The 23,891-nt window shown below is 34.5% G+C and overlaps 1 protein-coding gene across 1 annotated transcript in view; it reads left to right on the plus strand.

Moving 5' to 3' along the window:
* Nucleotides 1-22,585, plus strand: part of LOC127281960 (discoidin domain-containing receptor 2-like) — a 98,444-nt gene extending 75,859 nt beyond the window's left edge. Inside the window, exons 3-10 of the mRNA XM_051305986.1 lie at nucleotides 2,636-2,775; nucleotides 9,083-9,188; nucleotides 11,221-11,452; nucleotides 14,617-15,072; nucleotides 17,353-17,560; nucleotides 17,637-18,209; nucleotides 18,454-18,548; nucleotides 19,002-22,585. Of these exons, the coding sequence (XP_051161943.1) occupies nucleotides 2,655-2,775; nucleotides 9,083-9,188; nucleotides 11,221-11,452; nucleotides 14,617-15,072; nucleotides 17,353-17,560; nucleotides 17,637-18,209; nucleotides 18,454-18,548; nucleotides 19,002-19,169 (1,959 nt within the window). The 5' untranslated portion in view covers nucleotides 2,636-2,654 and the 3' untranslated portion in view covers nucleotides 19,170-22,585. The remainder of the gene's footprint in view (nucleotides 1-2,635; nucleotides 2,776-9,082; nucleotides 9,189-11,220; nucleotides 11,453-14,616; nucleotides 15,073-17,352; nucleotides 17,561-17,636; nucleotides 18,210-18,453; nucleotides 18,549-19,001) is intronic.
* The last annotated feature ends 1,306 nt before the right edge of the window (nucleotides 22,586-23,891 follow it).

Below are 23,891 nucleotides of genomic sequence, written 5' to 3' on the forward strand. Positions count from 1 at the left end.
GTATAAATGTTAATGGACAGCTGTGTGGGATTATGGACAAATACGAAGAAGAAAAAAGAATATCACACTGTCACCGCGCCCGTTGTAATTTCAGTTAATTAGTCCTCTCATGAAGATCGCGCGATGATTATAATGAGATAAAGAGCTCTCGCGCGAGCTTTTGGACGGCGCCTACGCTGCGGGAACTCGTTTTCTTCGGCCTTTAATTTGTCTGACCGAATAAGCCCAACAGAGAATTTTTAAGTCTCGCTCATATATGTGAGAGACAAAGACAGAGATAGAGAGAGAGACACACAGGCAATAAGAGCAAGGCAACAATTTTTTTTCTAAGGACTAAATTCCATTCTTGAATGAGTACAACGCGCGGAATTTCAAATTAACATACCTTTTTAAATTATATATATATATTATTTTTCAAAATCATGTTTCACAAAACTTCTTTTTGTGATTTTATTTCATGATCTTCATTCCTGTGAATTAACAAAATTATAAATCCTTAATTTTTTAATTGACATTTTGTCCTTGTAATTAGTGGTATAAATAAATTAAATGACGAGTTTTTAAGATACGCAAATATTTAAAATTTTTGTTAAAAGAAAAAAAAGGTATAAATGCTCCAATCGAGTGTGTAAGGTCATTTCGATTGTCAATTTTACAAAACCATGGTGCGAGTTAATTTCAAATTCTCGTGTCGTTAACGATCCGGAAACTCGCTTCTCGTTCTCCATCTTCTCTTAGTTAAAATTGTTACGAGGGTCTATAATTGTATCCTATACTCGCATGTAACTCCATTACAGTTCGAATTTAATGCGTTCAACCAAAGGCGTTAGTATTTTTTATTTTGTGAAAATCGGTTTTTATCTCAATTCTACTTCTACTTCTTCTTTTTTTTTTTGCCTCCCGCGCGAGTGTAATAACGCTAAAATATATAATTAGTCCCTTTCGACGATTTATTCTTCACGATTCACCAAACTGGCATAATGAGGATCAGCGAAAAAAAAAAAAAATTCCCCGAGTTTAATTTTGTTGAAAGAGCTTATATTTCAGTACTTTTGAATTCCGGATGTTCTTTTAATTCCCCTATTTAAAAAGAGGAGGAAAAAAAAAAAACTGAAAAAATTTTTGAAGCTCATTAAATCTTTCATTGCAAAGGCAAATTATAATCGTTCCTTATATATATATATATATATATATATATATATATTATATTCTATAAATTCATCGATGAAAATAGAAGTTCTTTTAGTATTTCTGAAATAAAATCTAGAAAATAATTTTGATTTATCTTCCACTTAGAAAAAAAGAACAATTTGTTTTTTTGAGCAATCAGAGGTTTTTTATAGAACATAATGAAGCGCATATCCGTTCAATATTTGTTTGTTAAAATTTACAGTTGAAGAAAGGCAGTATTCGTAGAAATCGTCAATTATTTCACAGGCTTATTGAAGAGAAAGTGTAGGAGCGAGAAGAGATCTTTTTTACGATCGGATTATAAACGAAAAAGGGGGTTTCTGCGTGGTCGTCACTATGTGCACTGTCAGCAATTGCAGCAACAGTGGGACGCAAAATAATGAGAGAGTCCCCTCTCTTTTAGTTCCCACATTTCATTTCGCGATAAACATCATCCAAAAGGACCCTCTCTACAATCAAAGAAACTATAGTTAATTAGCCGGAAAAAAAAATACTTTGATTTTCTTTATTTTTAGAATTGTAAAAGTTCTTCTCGTTGCAATTTTCTCTTTTGGTGAAGTTTATTTATTTATTTTTTTTGTTTTTGTTGCCTCCTTCACGACGGCGGCCAACGTCGAGAAACAAACTACCGTGTATATTGTGAGTAGGGGCGCTCTCGATCCTAATCTCGATAATGACGCGTAATGGCTGGTAGCGTGAATGTAGCTCTTTGTGTCCGTTGCTCCTGAACAAAACCCAACTCATATATCTATCTCTTCGAAGAGGAGAATCGCGCCATTTCACCCGTTCGAAAGAGTACAAGGAAGCCGAAATAGTCGAGTTGATTCTCCTTGGCCCTTCGTTATTCCCCCCTTTGCCCCCCTTACAAACGGCGAAAAAGGCGAGGCCCAATGAACAGTTTTAGGTTTTATTAGGGTTTACATTGCTGTCTGCAAGGCTCTCACAAGGGGTTATCAAAACTTCCTTTCAATTTGAAAATTGAATTCCCTTGAATTATTTACAAACATTGCTATTTAAATTAAATTGGAAAAAAAGTAGGGAAATATGTAAAATATAAAAAAAAGTAAATAATTAAATTAATATAAAAAAGATATTTAATAATGATAGTGAAATTAAATTACTGTAAGCCTTCCTGTAAGCTAGTAACGTAATTGGAGGAAATTCCAAAGTGGGGGAATCCTACGCCGCAAAAAGTGGGGGGAGTGAGAGAGAAGCATCGGTTTCTCTCACTCGCACTCATCTCCCCACTCTTTGCAGTAGGCGGAGTCAGCTCACTTCAAAGCCACCGGAAAGTTGTAATTCTTGAAAGTGTTAATAAATAAAGAGGGATTTCTCTTCGAAAAAATTTTATTATACGTTCTGTTTTTTGCACTTCTAGCAAAAGAATAGCTGTGACTAATAGTATACAATTTTTTGTTAATTTTTTCTCTTTTTTAAATTACAGATGTGGTTATGAGAGTTCGATGATTACTGGCCCCCGGACTAGAACCACCACCACCACCACAATGGACTACCTGCAGATTTGCTTCACTGTTTGCTTCACGTTAATTCTCAACTATCACGGTGGACATGCGATAGACATATGTGAGTATATATATATATATAGTTAGTTTGAACCTTTAACGAGATGTATCATTATAGTAATCGAACCGAACCATCCGTGAACACAGAGAGGGAAAGATAGACCTTTTTCGAGGCTCGTTAAATTTCTTTTAAAACCATTTCTTTCTATACTATATACTTGCGTGTGTGGCTACCTGTGATAATCTGTCACGAGAGAGACCCGCCACACTATAGGAGTCTTAAATTTAATGGCCTACTGATTAACGGATCTCGATATACATTAAGGAACACGCGAACTTCTTTTTTGCTAAATTCTTTTTAGGAATAATTAAATTCAAAATTTAATTTCAATTAAATTTTAGAAAAGAAACTTTCTATTGTATTGAATTGAACAAGTTTCAACATCGATTAGCCTCGAGAGAACAGTTGAGGGGTGAGAGAGAGAGAGAGAGAAAGATGCACGTTGAAGATATGTTTACACCAGAAGCTAATAATTTTAACGCCGATCGAATACCGATAAAGACTTGCTGTTTTCTTACCATTTTTGTTTTTCCCGCAAGCATTAAACCTCGGCTCGTTTCTACTTGACTTCCTTTCCGTTCCATTGATTTTAGAGCTTGGGGTCGACCCCTACTTTTCAGGTAAATAGGAAGGAAAACTCCTCTTCAAAAAAAAAAAGAGTGAGAGTTTTGTTCCTTAGAAATCGTGTATGTAGACTATTGACTGTAGTCAACAAATTACAAGCAGAGAATCATCATTCATCCAGAAACTAGAGGGGAAAAAACTTGGAATCCAGACAAGAGAAATGTGGCGCAATAGTTTGCAAAAAAAAAAAGTACTGAATTTAAATAAAGCAGACGTTCTTCTTAGTTTGGAATTGACTGTATGTATATAAGATTCCAGGAGTAGAGCCAAGGGAAGGAAAATAGAAAGTTATGCTAATCGAACCAAGTGAAATAATTGGAAGAACTGAATGAAAAAGGAAGGGGATTCGCAGAAGAATTCTTATTGAACAATTTTTTCAATCCAATCAGATTATTATTTATAATTCTTAATTTTTAATATTTATTTATCCTCAATTTTTGTAATTTAAAAAAAACCCTCCGTTTTCTCTGAAGCATATGCTGTACGCGGGAAAATACAGTATATACAAAAAGCTATTACGTATACCAACTCTCCTTTTTTTTTTCTTCTTTAACCTCGTTAAATTCTAAATTCGCTCCAGCTGCACCTGAGTATTTCATAAGAAACACCAAACTTACTTGGTAATTCTTTCAGGGCCATAATATTCCAAGTTTTAACTTTTAAAACAGTTTTTGACCTACGTGAGGATTAAGCCATATGCTGGTTCTTCCATTGTTTTTTTTTTATGCACAAAACTAATTTTCAGTACAATGGAATTTTGATGTCAAATTTAAAATCAGGCTAAAAAAGGTATAATAGAATATGAGATAAAAAAAAAAAAAACGTGCATCGTCATCATCACCTTGAGAGTGACGAGCGATGTGTAATAACCAAAAACTTTTGTCATTTGAAAGTGATGAGAGTATGTATGGTCCTGAGGATTAACGAATTCTCAAACAACTTTCATCTTCTTCGTTCGCACCCACGCAAAATCGTAAGTGACTTTGTGCCATGAGGGCTGACATATAAATAGCATAGTTAAAAGTTAGAACACGAGAAGCCCTGCTGTGAACTTGTAGGCTGAACCACATTGGTGAATTTCGCGGTTTAAAGGATGAAGGGAAGAGAGCGTGAGAGAGAGAGATGGCGAACATTTCCGATTTAAGAGGAGGGGGGATGGTTATAGTTCGCATAAATTGCAAATGTTAATGCAGCCCGCGATACATAAACATGTTGTACAATGGTTGGATTGCGGTCTCTCGTTTTGCACCCCCTTCGGCCATTTTGTGTGACCCCTCGAACGGATTACGATAGGGTTGCATCAAATCCATCAAGTTCCGCAAATATATTTCTCTTGTTGTTAAATTATTCTTTTCTGAATTTGTAAAGTACTTTTTTTTGTTCTTCACGGGTTTTTTTTTCAACAAAGAATCCAAAAAACTCGAATGATCACCTTGAGCATGTCCGCAATATCTGTCAACTTGATTAACGCGTCTCTTTTTATCAGCATACAAACAAACTTTACACGATATCATTTCCTGTGATTCAGACATTTTCTGCGATTCAATCGTCCACGTTTTATTTATATATATATATTTATTTTTCCAACGGAAAAAAAATGCGTACATTCCCATTCGATGTTCTCAAGATGTTTGCTTCTCAGAATCTGTTGTTTTGCTTCTTTAGTGCAATTACCGTATAAAATTCGTTGTAACTATATAAGAATCATATATATAAATTTTTCAAACACACATACTTTATAACAGAATATATCCTGTAGGACATGCACTTTAAACAGAAATGAACGAGTCGCGTGTTAACTCACACAAATGTGAATCGTCACATTCACAGAGGAAGAGAAATTCAGTATACCACTCGTATATATATATGTCCATCGTCTATATTGATTCTAGAGAAAACCATCATTATAAAGTTGCATATGTTGTATTTGAGCATGCAATTGCAATTGGATTATGGCGTTGTCAACTATTGGTACACACGTGTATATATATATATATGGATTGCGTGCAAGCTCCTTCCACATCTCCATCTCATTCCAATTATCAGGGCCCCTCCATTAGTGCATCGAAAATGCCAAAATTATCGCTTCATTCACCCCATCGAGGGTATTAACATAACGATGCGACAATTAACAACTCGTTATTTTAACCCACATCATTTATTTTCATCTTTGACTAACCATACATTTCGGCTTTCTAAATTATATACATATATATATATACTGCGGTGTTCAATTACGGAAATTGCGATATTATCATTTCTTGCGTTTTAATTAAACGCTTTATCGACTTGAGTGAATTTAATTAGACTGGTTTTTAAATTATGTAAAAGATTCTTGGTAACAGATCTCTTATTTAGTGTATATATATATATACATATATATATATAGAAGTGACTGCAGGTTTATCGTGCTCCTTATCCTGTTTCTTTCGTAGTCTTTGAGATAAGACATGGCTTTATGGTGAGAAAGATGATTTTCAGTATATATAGTGGATGAATATTTTATGGTTTAATTACTCGGCCGACTAACGAAAGTCATTTCAAAAGAGAAACACACTTTTTTCTTTTATTGTTTCATATATAAACTTGTTTCATTTTCTCAAGAGGGCAATTAAAAAAGAAAGAAAAGAATTTTATTTCTTTATATGAGTAGAAAAAAAAATAATTATCCCTTTTTACGATTGTTCGAAATTATTCAAAATTTCATTGTTTTTTTTCGGCATAATATTCAGGCGGGAATAACATAATGATTGTAAAATAAATTCAATTGGATAATGACCGTTCGTTTGGCACTATATACATTAATCTAACCTTCCCTAGTCGGCAATTTAGCTTTCATCTTGCAAAAAAAAATTTATTTGATTCTTTTCGGTTATTTACTATTGTGAAATAAATATTTATATTAAATAATTATTATTTGGATCAATTTGTTTCGAATAGAAAAATTATTCATAGAAAAAATTTGAATTTAAAATTAGTTCAGTCAGACTTGAACCTAAATATAAATGATATCCGATTATTTGAATCAAATAAATTTTTTATTTAATCTGTGTCTAAGAAATTAATTTACTAAAAAGAAGTAATTGGCATCGCAGGTATTTCTTATTTATTTAAATTATTCATTATCTAGTATGAAACACTTCGGACACTTATACTATTTCAATAAGTGTTACCGTTTCTACCATTCAAATGGTAAAATTAGAAAAAACTGCTTCTGTGGAAAAAAAAATATTAATAATTAACAATATTAATTTACACAGAGAAAAATAAATTGTAAACCTGTAACTAAAATTCCATATTGTCATTATAAATTCAAGATTGACATTGTCAAGAGGGACGTTAAGTGCAATAATCCTCAATTTTGAAGTGAGGTCTGCCTTTCCGGTTGTCAATTTCAATAGTGAACATTTTCATAAATCGAATTCGTGTGCGCGAGTATAAACGCCATGCAGGTCGTGATCTCTCTCTCTCTCTCTCTCGCTGAACCCCTTTTTGCGAAAGGGAGAAATCATCATAGAAAAGGGGTTGGATATACCCTCGCCCTTTGCAGACGTATACACACGCAATTCAAGAGTCGGTGATTTCGGGGTCGCTTGAAAATCGAAATAGGGGTCGAAAAGCACGAAGGATGGGCGTAAAAGTAGTACTTCCACTTTGCCAGTCGTCCTGGCGCCAAGAAAATGTTCTTTGCGCGCGCAAATGTCTAGAGCCTCTTTCTGCCCTTTACCCCTCCATTCATGATTCTCAATTTTCTGTTTATTTTCCTGTTTGAAGAAGGCGAAAATAGTTCTTCTTCTTCTTCTTTTCTCCTTCTCCTTTGCCGGACAACGCGTCTGGCTTTTGTCCCAATGGGACCTTTAACATCTCTTCCCTTCTTCTAACACAACTTTTCTTGTTTCCGGTGTATGTTATTAGCATTCGAATATCCAAAGTTTTCCGTCAACAAATTGGATATTATTATACAATTCGAAAAACTTTTTCTAATTATTGTTTTTAAATTCCTAGATTTTCCACGATTACAATTTAATGGCAATCGGAATTGTTAAAATTTCGACTTAAAAATCAATTTCGTGGTAAAAACTTAAAAGTATTTAATAAAAGTAAAAGTTTGATACTACTTTTTCCATTTGTAGAGGGAATAAATATAAAAGTTATTGGAGGAAAACATATGCTAGAGGATTGGCCTGGATATTTCATCATACATATATAAATGGAGGTAGTCATTTCCAATCGACTCGATATACTTTTTTATCGCAATATGTACTATCTTTACGACCATCGATTGGTCTCACTGCATGGTACTTCCGGCGCTAGGGACTTTCCGTATTTCTCTCCCTCTCTCTCTCTCTCTCTTCATCGTCTATATAGTCGCAAAACGATGCATCTAAACGCGTTGTGAAGCAGGTTCGATCCATGTATTTATAGACATCCTGGCCAGGAGGAAAAAAAAAAGAGAGAAGCGTGCAAAAGATGTAAGTTATGCGACATTTGCCCGCCCCAGCCACTCATTTTGCGTCCATAACTCTCAAGAGTGACAGTCCTGAACGGAAGGGTTGCTCTGCTCCTCTCTCTCTTCTTTCCAGAACCCGAGTCTAGGGAAATTGAATGCCCTCTGGCCGCGTCACTGTCAAATTGATAACCACTTTTTTTGTGCCCTCTCATTCTCGCGAGGGAAAAAAAATAAATCAGAACCCTCTGTACCATAGGACTTTATCACATTTTTGTCCTCACTTTTCACCTCTTTTTCGCGAGGCGACGACGACTTCCGCAATAGCAAAAGAAGAGAGGAAGGTTGAGGGGTAGGAAGGGAAAGAGGATTTCCTGTGAAGTAGTTACCGGGGATTTAAACTTTTCAGGTTGGTTTACCGCGATTAGGACTCGTTCTTTCTCTCTCTCTCTCAAAAAGTGAAGATTACTCCTTCAATCCGAATTTCGAGATTTCAGTTTTCAAACTAAAAGATTTACGATTGCGGATACTTAATGTTTTAAGGAACTTTTTTTCTCCTGAAAAGAATTGTTGATCAATATCATTCCAGGTAGTTTCGAAAAAAATAATTAAGAAATAGATATTTTTTTAATGATTAGGGAATTTCAAAGCATTCCAAGAATATTAATTTAGTAGTAGTAGTATTTAATAATAATTAGCTAATTTGAATATATTAAGAGTAAATCTGGAAAACACAATCAGCGTCGCGTTCAAGATGCATAAATCCTCATCGTAAGATTTTCTTAGATTTAATTCGACCCACTCTTCTTTTGTTACAGTACTCTCTCTCTCTCTCTCCATCTTTCTCCCTCTGATTATTATTAATGACTGCGTGCAACGGTCTCCGCTATGGCATTTACAATCTCCCTCTCCCCTCTGTAACCCTCATTCTTGCTGCTTTTCTATTTCAAGCGTGGGTCAGAATTAATTACTTTCCCTCCCACCCCCCAAAAAATAGACTATATTAAAACATAAATCGCGACTCAATTAGGAATTAAGTTTCACTTAATTTAATCCTACAAAAATTGGTAAACAATTTGTTAGGCAATCTGTTTTTTTAGTAATGGCATTTCATTTTCATGATAATTGTTATATCAATTAAAGATGAATTAAAAATGAAGTTGTCTGAAACGAATGAGTAGATTGTAAATAATCGTTACCCAGCATGATACAACACGTTCTTTCTTATGTTTACAGCACAATGCATCGGCCCCTTGGGAATGGAGTCGGGAGCAATTCCTGATGCTGACATCACTGCCAGTTCCAGCTTTGACAGCGGAAACGTGGGACCACATCATGGACGGTTAGTATTTGCAAACGCACTTTTTATATTCTCCTTAAAATTCCATGATCAAACTAAAATTGTTGGTTGTTCATCAAATAAAATCCGTTATGCTTTTTTTGGGTCTTGACCTTTCATGGTGTTATAGGTTAAGTTACAGAAGTATATTCTAATTTGAATATTTCATTTTTGAACTAAAAATCACGAATCATCAATTTAAATTGCTAGAAGAGGTTTCGTCATCAGAATGGAGCATATTAATCACTACGCATTCAAAGAATATCTAATTCGACCTTCTATACCCGTTTGTGGTGTAACAATAATGTCCCGCATATTGCAATGGTTGCGAGCATAATCACGACTATTATACTATTGTTCCCTTTTAAATACACGACATATATCTTCTTTTTACGATTCGCATAATTTATCTCTATACCATATAACCGAAATTTGTTTCTTGGAAACTACAGAGTTGAGCCAACTTTTGAACCCTATATATATATACATACTGCTTTGGTTATTTAGCAGACATCAGTGGTCCATGACGTGTGTAGTTTATCTCAAACGATTCAGAGCCAATTATAACCGTCAAAGAAAGTGCGTCGTCAATTTGGCGTGCGAAACCTATCTCTCCACGGAAGACTTCCGTGAAAATTACATTTACCCGCCTTGTTTCTCAAGGCTTGCACCAATGGCGTGGAATTCAATTTTCTTCAAGTCCTAATGAAATAAATTCCCAAAAAAAATTAAACAATTACTCTAAAACATGTTGCCAACTATCGGTAATTTTGTTTTCGGAGATTTTTTTTGGTTTGCGTTTTATTAGCATTTAGAAAAAGTATTGATGGAATGATTTCATATATACTTATGACTGCGCCGTTGCTAGTCAAGGAAAGCGTTCAAGACACAAACATAATCGCACGCGTAGGAGATTTATCGAGGACAGTGTGTTTGGAATGTCTTTGATGCGGACTGTATCAAAGTGGCAGGCAGTTTGAGCCCTCTTAATGGGCTATGAGTTATGGTCTGGCGTACGATCGTCTCGCTTGCAGGAAGCAAAGAGAGAAGAGAAGAAGAAGAAGATGATGATGATGAAGAAGAAGAAGAAGAATCGGAGACCCGCTGACTCTAAACGCCAGTTCATGTAGCACACACAGTTTACTGCCGTTCAGAGCACCTTGTACTGTCAGTTAGAAACCCCCCCCCCCCCTCTCCTCTTTCTTAGTGCCGAGTTGCTTTTATCGCAAAAAACATTTTTGTCGCGCCCACCTATATTTTCCTTCATGTCGCGATTTCCTCCATCCCCCCCACTCTTTAGATTTTAATGCCCTTGTTTATGGTTTCCCACTTTACTTCATACCAAACAAAATGAAGCTATTTTCAAGCACTGAATCGGACTTAAGGATGTAGCTGAATTATGTGACTAGAGAAACTTTACGATCCAATTCTGAAAATAGGGTTATTCCATTCTCTCGTTTCCTTCAACATTCATTTCTTTTGTTCAACTTTAATCCATTTTATTCTTGGATTTCTTTTGATTCCTATATATATTCTATTTGATTCTATAGTCTGATTTTGAATATTTTATTCAAAATTCTCTTCGATTTGATTATCCATATTGGTTTTCTGTTAAATGAGAAACTAAAAGAATTTTTATATTCAAAAGATGAAAAATTGATGGACCAATATAATACCATGATAGTATTTTCCGCGCGCATATAGCAAAAAGGAAACTACACAATTAGCAATCGAAGTGGCTCTTTCTCTCTCTCTCTGCTCCTCTCATGCTCACGCGTCCTGAAGACCCTCATCTTTAATTCATATCATCCGCTTCCAGGAAGTCGGTCGATAAATTATAATTTCATCGCGTATTCCAACGAAGAGCTAATCCATCTATATATATGTATATACAAGAACACGAAAATGATTATATTATTGTGTTCTCAACTTTTCTTTTCATAAAACTGAATCATCAAACAAAAAAACAGCAATCAAATCAGTTTCAATATTTTGCTTTTCCATAATCTGTAAAATAAATATTTTTTGTTTTCAGACTTAAACAAGAGTATCACGGTGGTGCTTGGTGTCCTAAACAACAGATCACAACTGAACCACGCGAATGGTTGGAAATCGATTTGCACAATGTTCATTTAATCACTGGAACTGCTACCCAGGGTCGATTTGGAAATGGACAAGGTGTCGAATATACTGAAGCTTATCTACTCGAGTATTGGAGACCTAGATTAGGCAAATGGGTCCGTTATCGGGATATCCGAGGTGAAGAGGTGAGTACATTTTCCTATCCAAATGGGTATAAAAATTTAAATTATTCCTAACGTTAAATTAGAATTTCAATATTAATTTCAAATTTTGAAGGTATCAAATTGATTCAAATATTGGTATTTTGATACAATTTGTTATCAATTACCTTTAAAAAAAACAGGGAATATAATATTTTTGTTTCTAATCGATTAGATAATTTTATTGTTACAATTGTAATAAATTGTATAAATTGAAGGTAATAAATTATAAAGCATTCGTAATGGGTTAATACTCTAATGGGTTATATATTATTGTATTCTTACTGATTATAAGAGAAGGTTAAGTATTGATTCAGTATAAATAAATAGAACTTGACATTTCTGGCTCACATTATATATGTGTCTATATATATACACACATTAAGGGAGAGAAATGAAAGCCCATTTCCATGAGTTCCATTATGGAGGAACTTCTTTTCAAAACATTTTACTGAAGGTTCGTTTTAGAATTTAGAGTGCGCGAAGTTTACTGGCCAGCCGAGTTTCTTCGGAAGTTAAAATGGAGGGGTTGCTTCCAACTTATTTGTATAGGAGGGTGGATCAATAAAATGAGGGAAGATCGTCGCGTGCAACGCGGGTCAGACGGCTTCCTCTCACCTACTATATATATATTTTCTCAAATGCTTGAATAGGTGAGATATTCTCACCGACAGACATTTTCATATTGGTTGTGCTATGAATATATCCTCAAGGATTCTGAGCATCTCTCTAGAATCTCTTCAAATAACTCCTTGATCTTCTTTTTTCACTGTTCATTTTTTTTTTTTTTAACCAAATTATTTCAATCTCTTTATATTATTAAATCGCTTTTCTAAAATTATTTCATTTCCCGTTCCTATGGTTATAAAATAATTTTATTTCATTATTATCAAAATCATTTGATTTTGAAACGTTTGGATTATTAAAATCTTTGAACCGAATTTTGGTTTTTAATACTTAAATTGTCTAATAAATTCTTTATAATTAGAGAAAAGGTACAGGTTTAATCTGACAATCTTTCGCTAACGACCTGGATTTATCCGGCTTCTGAGAGATGAAGACTAGTAGCTATAATGTTGGAAGGAAAAAGGTGAGCGATGAGCAAAAGGCGATACAATAAATACATTAACATAACATGGGCGTTGGTCGAAGCCACACCTATTCACACACAGCACGAAGGATTTTTGAATCCAAAAAAAGGGTGTATATTTTTTTCCGTATATTTTCTTTTAGCCTGAGGATTTTTTTTTTTTTTTTAGGCAAACCTATCGAATGATCGGAGAAATTCACCAAACTCAACAAGGATAGAGTCCTTTGAACAAAGGGTCTCTTATTTTCCACTTATGAGAACTGTAGAACCACTTTCAAGTCTTCTGCTCGTTGTTCTCACGTATCGTCGAGACGTGACCGAGCTGTGGTGTTCGGTCGTGATCTCGACAGGTGCAAACTCTCTCGTTTAACAAACGCGTGCCCTCACCAAACTCGCTTCCTCTCATCGCACACAATTCACTGAACATATATACATACATACATACATACACAGACAAGAGAATTTTTCCTGCCCGACTGAACTGAAACACGTTGTGTGCAAAAGGTAATTGCGTCGGTAGTCTGACACTACTTTATTTTCACTCGTTACTCCTGTCAGCCTCCAAGCATTATCTGCTCTTGATGCAATGTATGGTTTTATATAACCTTTTTTTTCAATACTCACACTTCATTAGTGTTTTCGATTTTTAAGAAGCAAATTTAATCTTTTGAGAATAGAATTATTTTTTGATAAAAAAAATATGAGAGCTATGGTACCGGTTGCTATGGTACCGGATTCTATGGTACCGGTTTCTATGCTACCGGATTCTATGGTACCGGTTGCTATGGGACCGGTTTCATAGTTGCTATAATACCGGTTGCTATGCGATACTGATTGTTATGGTACCGGTTACTATGGTACTGGTTAGACTATGGAACCGGTTACTATGGTACCGGTTATGCTATTGTACCGGTTACTATGGTACCGCTAACTATGATACCGGTTAGGCTATGGTACTGGTTACTATGGTACCGGTTACTATGGTACTGGTTTAACTATGGTACCAATTATTATGGTACTGGTTACTATGGTACCGGATACTATATGGTACCGGTTACTATGGTACCGGATACTATATGGTACCGGTTACTATGGAACCGGATACTATATGGTACCGGTTATTGTGGTACTGGTTGCAATGGAACCGGATACTATATGGTACCGGTTACTATGAAACCGGATACTCTATGGTACCGGTTACTATGATACCGGATACTATATGGTACTGGTTACTATGGTACCTGATACTATATGGTACCGGTTAGTATGGTACCAGTTACCATGGTACCGATTTAACTATGGTACCAATTATTATGGTACCGGTTACTATGGAACCGGATACTATATGGTACCGGTTACTATGGTACCGGTTATTGTGGTACTGGTTGCTATGGAACCGGATACTATATGGTACCGGTTACTATGAAACCGGATACTCTATGTTACCGGTTACTATGATACCGGATACTATATGGTGCTGGTTACTATGGTACCGGATACTATATGGTACCGGTTAGTATGGTACCAGTTACCATAGTACCGGTTTAACTATGGAACCAATTATTATGGTACCGGTTACTATGGAACCGGATACTATATGGTACCGGTTAGTATGGTACCGGTTACTATGGAACCGGATACTATATGGTACCGGTTACTATGGTACCGGTTATTGTGTTACTGGTTATTATGGTACCGATTACTATGGAACCGGATACTATATGGTACCGGTTACTATGGTACTGGTCAGCATGATACCGGTTTGCTATGGTTCCGGTTACTATGGTACCGATTTCATAGTAACTGGTTGCATAGTTGCTATAATACCGGTTGCTATGGTTCCGGTTACTATGGTACCGTTTTCTATGGTACCGGTTTCATAGTTGCTATAGTACCGGTTTACTGTGGTTCTGGGTACTATGATAACGGTTGCTATGGCAACCATACGAGTGTACGACGGACGGACTTCAAAGTAAAACTATAAGACTTTCGTGCCTGAGTCACGAAACCCTAATAAAAACAAGTTCGAAATAATAAAAAACAATCGTTTCTGTTGCAGGTAATCAAAGGAAACAGTAATACCTACATTGAATCGAAACGAGATCTGGAGCCACCGATTTGGGCGAGTAAAATTCGTTTTATGCCGTACAGTTACCATCGTCGTACGGTGTGCATGCGAGTTGAATTGTATGGTTGTCCATGGAACGATGGAATCGTTTCTTATTCGATACCACAGGGGGATAAGAGAGGCAATTGGGAATTCTTCGACGTGACTTACGACGGTCACTGGGACGGGGAATTACGCCGTGGTCTTGGACAACTCACGGACGGTCGAACTGGGCCCGATAATTTCAAGTTGGGTTACTACGACTACAATCGAGGTCAAGGGTGGGTTGGATGGAGGAACGATACACGTTCAAATCGTCCACTAGAAGTCAAGTTCGAGTTTGACCACGTCAGAGAATTCTCGGCTGTTCATATCTATTGCAACAATCAATTCACTAAAGATGTTCAGGTAAATAGTACTTCTACTATATATATATATTTAGAAATATTTTCCCTGTTAGCGTGAATTGCCAAACATAATAATAGTTTAAAAATTCTATTTTTATCGTGTATATACCTTAAAATGGAGTTGATATAAAAGAAAAAGAAAAGAAATTCAAGGCACAAGAGACGTGCTTACGAGTGTGAAAGAGGAAATTGGAAAGCCCCGCAGCGACGATTAGGCGAGCAGACTTACACGGTGAGCGAAATGAAGGGTAAAAGAGACTCCTTTTTCCATCTTGGCTGCCTCTTTTTTGGCTGGTATAACCTTTTTATATCCTTGGATATATAAAATCCTGTTTTGCTATTTCAGTGTGAGAAGATGAAACTACTGGAATCAGTAACCATTTTCTTTTAATCTAATACTGACTTTTTTTTTTGCAAAGTAATTCCTGATTTTGAAGCTTCATGGAAAAAAATTTTATTTTTATTAAAGTTTCCAGAGGCCTTTAAAGTTTCTAAAAAAAAAGAAAAAAGATGACAAAAGAGAGTGTATCCAGAGCGCGCAATGGTATTAAACTTTAGTCCCCCCATTTTTTTTTCTCTTGGAAAATTTTCCGGTTTGGATTTTATAATGGTCTGCAAAACACTCTGCTCAGTATCAAGATTTATTTGAATGGAGCGCCTCATTACCCAGCTCTCTATGATTGTATGGGGCCAAAGAGGGAGCACAAGATGGTTGTATAGTAGCTTGAGGGAGTTGATGGTTACGGGTTTTCGAGAATAGGGGGTGGTAGTGGTGAAGGAGGGGAAATGGGCTTCCTCACAATGGCTGCAACGACCGGTCGTGGGTGCAGATACGCCACGCATTCAAATACAATACCTATACATAGTCTGGCAAGACTATGTGCCTGGAGAAGCTTCGCGAGAACCCTCCCTATTAACAAGCGCGCGAGCTTACTCTAGTGGGATAGAACACGTCGACGGCTGAAAGACAGCACTTCAAAGCTCCGGTAACCCTACCAACGCCTCATCGAAAACCCTCACTCTCTCTCTCTTTCTGTCTCTCTCTCTCTCTCTCTCTGCTCTTTGCCTGAAGGGCGGAGGTTGAAAATCCATACGGGCCACCGCGACGTCTTCCACGAGGTGAAGGAGTTAGATAATCTGTGCTTTGTAATCTCTCAGTTCTCCCCACCTCCCCTTCTTTCACATCCTCGAGTCTAAGTTCTGTACTACTTGCTATCGTACCATCGTGTCTGGAGCGAATTAGCATTCCGCCACGACTCCTCGCACCTCTGCTACTTCTTGGAGAGACCCACCTACGGCTCTGCCATTATCGAGGTCGTTGCTGTCATTGTCGTTCTAATCAGCGTTTGATCTACTTGCTCCTTCAGTAGACGGAAAAATTATTTTTTAAACCCACACGGAAATTTTTCTTCAGTACAGCCTTAATTCTAACTGCATAATCATATTGGTGGTTTTATTACGGATGATTATTTTTTAAACCCGCACTGAAAGTTTTCTTCAGTCTTAATTTTAATTAATCTGCTACAGATGATACAGTTACAAATGATACTGATACAGATGCTACTGATACAGATGATACTGATACAGATGATACAGATTTTGTTGTAGCCATACCGTTTTTTTTAGCCATACGGATATTATTTTAGGTCGTTTTAGTCATGTGTTTGGTCGATGTCCCAACAAAACAGTTGGCAACATAACCATAATTTAGGGACAAAACATTAATGGACCATAATTTTTAAAATCTGTATAACCAAACAAAAGATTGTTCTAACCGTAAATCAATGGTAATAATTTTGCTAGCAACACAACAATAATTCTAATTTTGAAATAGCTGTAGATTTTACATGAACTCCTTTTGTTTCAAAATTTAGAAACCTGCAGCAATATTCGCAGCATTATCTCAATATTCTAATATTGTAGCAACATTAAATTCTATTTCTATATACATCAACTTTTACAAAGTGAAAGCTGTTTTGAAACTAATTCCAATTTCCTTTATAATTCCACAATAGTTTTCATGAATCTCATCAATTAACGACGAAAAGGAGCTTCGCCATTTGAATCAATTGCCAGTCTCTTTTAGAACGGATTATATATACTATATAGCATATGTAATTGAAATGATCAATCAGTCTAAAATGAATATTAAATTACATTAATTCCTTTATTATATCAGCTTCATGATATTAAATTTTACAGTCTAGTAACCACAAATCGAGTTTTATTATTAGAATAATTGAATAAATCAGAGGGGGTTTTTTTTTTCATTCTGTTACAGGTCTTTTCGGAAGTCGGTGTTATGTTTAGTATTGGCGGTAAATACTATAATGGTGATCCAATCGTTTATGAAACAGTTGAGGATCGAATTTTCGAGAATTCACGTAACGTCACAATTAAATTACATCATCGTATTGGTAAATTTGTCAAGTTGAAATTTGGTTTTGCATCGCGTTGGATTATGATCAGCGAAATCACATTTGACTCCGGTGAGTATAAATATTTTGATTTCTCGGTTTATATTTTTTCTAATCTGGATTGATGAAAATAAAAACTTAATTTCAGATATCGCTCATGGAAACTTTACTCCGGAAATGCCACCATCAACAGAAGCGCCACGTATCAAGGATAGAAGTTTTGATCGTGATAAGCCACATCAGGCTGAAATCCCTGTTTCAACTGCAAAGCAGGATGATCCAACTTATATGGCTGTGATAATAGGAGTATTAACGGCAGTCATTCTTCTTTTAGCCGTTGCTATTTTTCTAATAGTGAGCCGTCATAGGCAGAGAAAAAATTTTGCAAGTCCACTTGGTGCAAAGGGTGCAATACCCTCGGGTAATCATCATAATCATCATCATCATCATTTGTCATCAGAATCGGCATATGGGACCACAGAAAAAGATCCATCGCTTATGACATATAGAGTTGATGATCTTGATGATAGATATTCAGGTTCAAAGTTGACTACATTGCCACGTGATTTAAATGATCGACTATTGGGTGATGTTAGACTCGACGAATACCAGGAACCATTTCACGAGAACAAATATCGAGAGCCAGCGCACGCTGCATATTACGGATACAGTACTGTCGTCTTGGACAACAAGGATTTGCATGACAACATTGAACAATCCGGTGAGTCCACATGTCTGACATTCTAGGCTACATTATTATCGGACCAATTGCATTCGAGGAATGATAGGTATTAATTCGCTATGGCTAATTGTAATATGTCAATTAGTATCGATTATTCCGGAATTTCGGGGATTTAGGACTGAAATAACTAAAACTGGGATAAAATTCATTTTTAGAGTTAGATATTTATTATTTAAAATTATTTCCACATTGCAAAAATGATTTTTCTTTGGATTTGTTACAGATGCGACATACGATTATGCAGTTCCTATGCCTGTGCCTAGTGTAAGCAGTGATCAGGATAGTGTCTTTTCCAAGTCCTCCAGAGGAAGCGCAAAAGTGAGTTTATTATTTTTTTTTCCAAAGAAAATAATTTTCAATAAACAGAACATATTAATCAGCTTGTAAACAATGATGTTTGAAACTTCAAACTGAGCTTACAACTTTTAATCCCATATACAAACTAAGCTCAATATTCTCAAGAATCCGTTTTTTTCTTCTCGCCAAATTTCCCCAGAGTAATCTGTGATAATAACATTGAATTTTTTTTTCGCCAAGTTTCTTTTTTAGAAAGCACTGGGGAATTGAGAAATTTTCTTATCATTTTTCCAAATATATTTTCTCTCGTGTGAAATTTTTAAGTTTGCTTGCCCTGCAATATTTCAACTTTTCTTTTTTTTTTTGTCGCTAGCGGAAAAATTGCATTTTACAACTTAAGTAAAGGCGTTTGACGGTTTTTCACTCCACTGTGCATGTTTTTCAATCGAGACTTATGAATATTTGGTGCTTCAGGCGTGCTTGCAGAGCTTTTTTCCACCACCTCCACCTCCAATGAGTGTACCACCTCCTCGAGGCACCAGTAACCTGACGTACTCGAGCCCACCGAGTCCTGAACCGGTTTGTGAACGAGAACGCCGAGGCAGCAAGCGACGGGAGCATTCTCTTCATAGATTCGCATAAAAGAATTCTCTTTTCAAGACTCCAATTGACAGGCACTCTTTTTTAATACACACTTTGGAATGCACATCTTTCGTCAATAGCTCATCTCATTGAAAAAATTTTGTAAGCACTTCAATTAATCTTTTTTTTACTTTATTATTCCCGAAAAAAAAGAGAGGAGCTTCTTTTTTGCGATCCCGAAAAAAAGATTTGATATATTTTTTTAATATTGAACTTTCAAAAAAGTTTTTAAATTATTTTTTCAATATTGAATCATTTTTTCGGGTTGTACAGTAACTTTTAAGACTATAATTATTAAAAAAAAAAAAAAAAACTTCGATAATCGCTAAGGCGATGAAACTAAAATTATTGGCATATCAGTTAGGGAAATAACTCCTCTAGAAATTCGCCTCGGGGCTTTTCCATCGAGCCCTATATATATATACACTGCCACAGGCTCGTCGTTAAATATATATTTTTTTTAACATATCCGATTTTTTTTACACGTAAGCTCAAAGGAAGTTTAAGCATATACCGGGGAAAATTCCTAGAATACCATATGCGACGTAAACCACAATTTTTTTTTTTGCAAAAACCAAATGAAAAACTTTAAAAAAAAATTCTCCGGGACGAATTTCTAGCGCGAGACAAAGTTGCACAACAACATTAATAAATTATAATACGCCTCGGTCAGTATATCTCGCTTCCAGATTTTGCCAAAAAAAAAAAAAAAAAAATTAAGAACAAATGGCAGCGAGAATCGATCGTTTCTCACATAGAAGACTGATTTGAACAGAAAAGAAAAACTCAGTCCCATGCGATGTATTTATTTATTTGTACAGCGCCTGATTAATGGACTTTTTAAAACAAAAAAATAATTAGTATTTGTATAAATGCGTAGTTTCTTAATCATTAGAAAATATAATATAGTCGATGACGATAGGAAAAAGTATTTGTCGAATTTTTCAATTTAATTTTTATAAATTCGACAATTTTCTTACCACAGTATTTGCTTTATTAATTTTAGAAAAAAGGGTTCTAAATCTTTATAATATATATTTCATTTTAATTTATATAATTTTTAGAAAATATTTAAATTTTTCGTGTGTTTTGAATTTAATTGAAAATTTTTAATTAATTTTGTTTCGACAAAACTTTTGCCCATAGGTAGTTTTTCTATATTTACCGTCTCAGCCTTCATATAAAACAAATTTTAGAGAGTTGGGAAGGGGAGGGTGGGTGGGGGGGGAATGTAATTTTTTGCTAATATGAAAATCGACAATACAGGGATGAGACAACAATAATGATGATTAATAAAAAAAAAAACTCATATTATATGTGTATAAGAGAACCCGACCCATATTGTGATATAAAAACGAAAAACGATCGCAAGGTATAAAAAAACAACACCTGGAACTTGTATATCTTAAAAAATCCGTTGTTTCTAAACGATAATTAAGAAAAACACGGATAATTAATCTTTTACAACGACTATTTAAATTCTTAAAAGAATTTCCATTGCCTTTTTTTTTAAGTAAATTAATAATTTCAGTATTTATAATTTTAATATATATATTTATAATAATTCAAAATCTCAAGAATCTGAATATTAAAATCTTTTGATGGCGCAAAATATGAAATGTCGAGATTTTTTTTTTTATTATTTTCCAAGATGATACGTACAAGCGCGTCTTTGGGAAGTTCTTTTTCTTTATATAAATATAAAGAAGCAAAAAGGGAACGAATTTAATATCAATTTATCATTATACCTGAGAACACAGCATTTTTCTTAACTATATATATATATACAAAATATATAAAGGAAAAATTAAATAAAAAAAACATGAGATAGAAAAAAAGAATATTACTTTCGAGAAAGGTCACAAGATAAGAGGAGAAAAAAAAAGAAGTAGGGGGGGTGATTCCCCGAAAAGGGTTGCACTCGTATATAACATACCGACTCGTTGCGTGCTTGTGGGATGCTTTATGGCTCTTTTGTGCTGTTCTGCTGTTCGTCGCGTACCTCTCGTAAAACTAACGTGTGTGCTACCTGCGTATATATATATATATAAAAAAAGTTCCTCCAAAGTTGATACAGACTTCTCTCTATATACAATGAATCAGAATTGCTATTTGATAAATATTTTTACTTTTATTCACGGTATTATTATACCATTTTATTCTACTTCGTAATTGAAGGATTTTTTAATAATATTAATTTACAAAAATTAATAGGAAAAAAAGATTTCATAATTAAATAAAAATTGCAAAAATTACGGGACCAACGTATCAGGGGTACAATTATGGAATTTCACTTTCACTTTCACTTTCATTTTCACTTGCAGAAATTTCACTTTCACTTTGATTTTCATTTTCACTTGCAGAACTTTCACTTTCACTTTTATTTTTATTTTGACTGACATTCACTGAGAAATAAAAAAAATGAAAACGAAAGTGAAAATAAAAGAAAAATGAAAGTGAAAATGAAAGTGAAAACGAAAGTGTAAGTGAAAGTGTAAGTGAAAGTGAAAATCAATGAAAATATTTGCAATCGTTAAATTTTTTTCTTGAATTTCTTAATTTCAAATAGCAATTCCATTAGAGATTATAATTTTATTTTAAAATAAACACAATTCCATTTCCTTGATAATCCTGTAAAATATATATATATATAGAATAAAGTAGTTCCACGAATAAAGGAGCATCGCGTAACTTAAACGTTTAATCGAACATGCATATCTATGTAAATATGAGTATATGCAGAACATAAAATAGTTGCACAAGAAACATTATGCTTATAAAGCCTCGTGCTAAGTGTCTCTTTAATATCACAAATACGGAGAGAGCAACCACATTACACGCAGCGAGTTGAGGTTATAAAAACGATTTATCGTATAGACTTAGCGTAATAATGAGTGATCTATATTCTATTCTATATGTACAGGCTCTTCTGATATTAAAACGCACGTATTATTTCTCAATGTAAATACTACTTTGTAATTTATATATATATATAAATAAAAAAGAAAAAAAAATAATTCCTAAGAGGCAAAAACGACGTTATAAAATTTATTATTATTATTATTACTATTATTATATGCCTAAGGAAAATTTGCGAAGCGATATCGCGCTTTTTTGTATATATTTGTATTATATATGCGTATGTAACTATAAATGGTTACCACCGTGAGTGTAATTAATAAAAAAAAAAAAAAAAAAAAAATGTATAACGAGTTGCATATTTGATATTTGTGTGCCTGTATCCTTTTGTATGCTATCGAAAAAAATAGAAGGAACGAAAAGAACGAAACTATACATATATATAAAGAAATAAAAAAAAAAAAAATATATATATAGAGACAAATACGAGTATTGGTACATTGTACATCACACTATAATTGTCACCAGTGACGAAAATAAACTTCTAGTGAATCTAATTTCAATGTTTCGTTAATTATATCCTATTTCCAATTTTAATTTACAGATTTCAAGAATATACTCGAAAAGGTAAGAAGAATTTTTAAATTCTATTGTTCGGTTTACTGGACTCATTTTTTAAAGTAGTAGACACAAAAGTTAAAAAACGAAGAAAATAGTATACAATTCCAAAGGACTGAGTCCGAGTAAATTAAAGAGACCCTCGAGTCATTAAAAACGTGAATGTCGTTCTGGCTATTAGAATGACAAATGGCGTCGTTGACGGTGCCAAATTAGCAAGATGAAAGCACCGCAATTCTCTTTACATTATCTCGCGTGTGTGTGTATGTTGTTTTTTTCATGTCAATGATCATTTTATTTTTTTTTTTCATTATCTTTTATTCAATTTAAGTTTCAAAATAAAGCACGATCTTTTTTTTATTCTTTTTCCTTTTTTTTTCAAATATATGAATCGCGTTTTTAGAGCCCAGGGTAAAAATCACTTACTGGAATTCTTTTTTTTCTTTCTCTAAAGTGTAAAGTCATGGTTGAATAAGAGTTTTTCTTGATATGAGCCGTCATTTCTTCTGACAGAGAGAAAAAAAGGAAAGAAGGAGAAAGTGAAAGAAAGTGAGACAGAGAGGGAGAGAGAAAAAAAAGAGAGAGAGGGAGAGAGAGAGAGAGAAAATTAAGAGTTATCAATGAAAGGGAGATCAAACTACAAAAGCCGTTTCACCTTTAAAACGAAAAAGGTAGTTAATGCATTTCCGCATCTCTCCTATAAATCCCTTAAAAAAAAGATTTTTTTTTTTCCCTGTCATCCATTAAACATCTTATGTACGAAGTCTGGAATAGAAGATTCTCTTTATATTCACGTTCTTTCGTCCCCTCTATATAGAAAAAAAAAGAAAAAAAATTTTTTTTTTTTTTTGCTGTATCACATCCAAAATTACGACCCCCTACACAATACAACGGTAAATCTAGAATACGGCCTTTGTGCCGCCATCCAACTTCCATTACTGTGCGTTGTACTTATCACCAACCCCTCATCGTTCTTCTACTGCTTTGCCACTTGACGTTAAATTTCATGGAATGATTGTTTAATCGATATTGAATTTCGGAGATTGCTGAAAAATGGTCGTTTTTATTCCCGCGTATAGTGTGTGAAATTGCCGTAATAAATTCTATATATTGTATCGTGAATTTCTTTTCAAAAATTAAAATATTAAAACATTCTTGAAATTATGTTTCCATTTTTTTTAATAGTAATTTTCATTTCGTGTTGAAAAAATAAATTCGTTTTCCTTCCTCCTAAAGATTATGGTT

This window comes from Leptopilina boulardi, unplaced genomic scaffold (assembly GCF_019393585.1).
Source record: "Leptopilina boulardi isolate dan_hultmark-lab unplaced genomic scaffold, ZJU_Lbou_2.1 LbouV2_278, whole genome shotgun sequence".
Lineage (NCBI taxonomy): Eukaryota > Metazoa > Arthropoda > Insecta > Hymenoptera > Figitidae > Leptopilina > Leptopilina boulardi.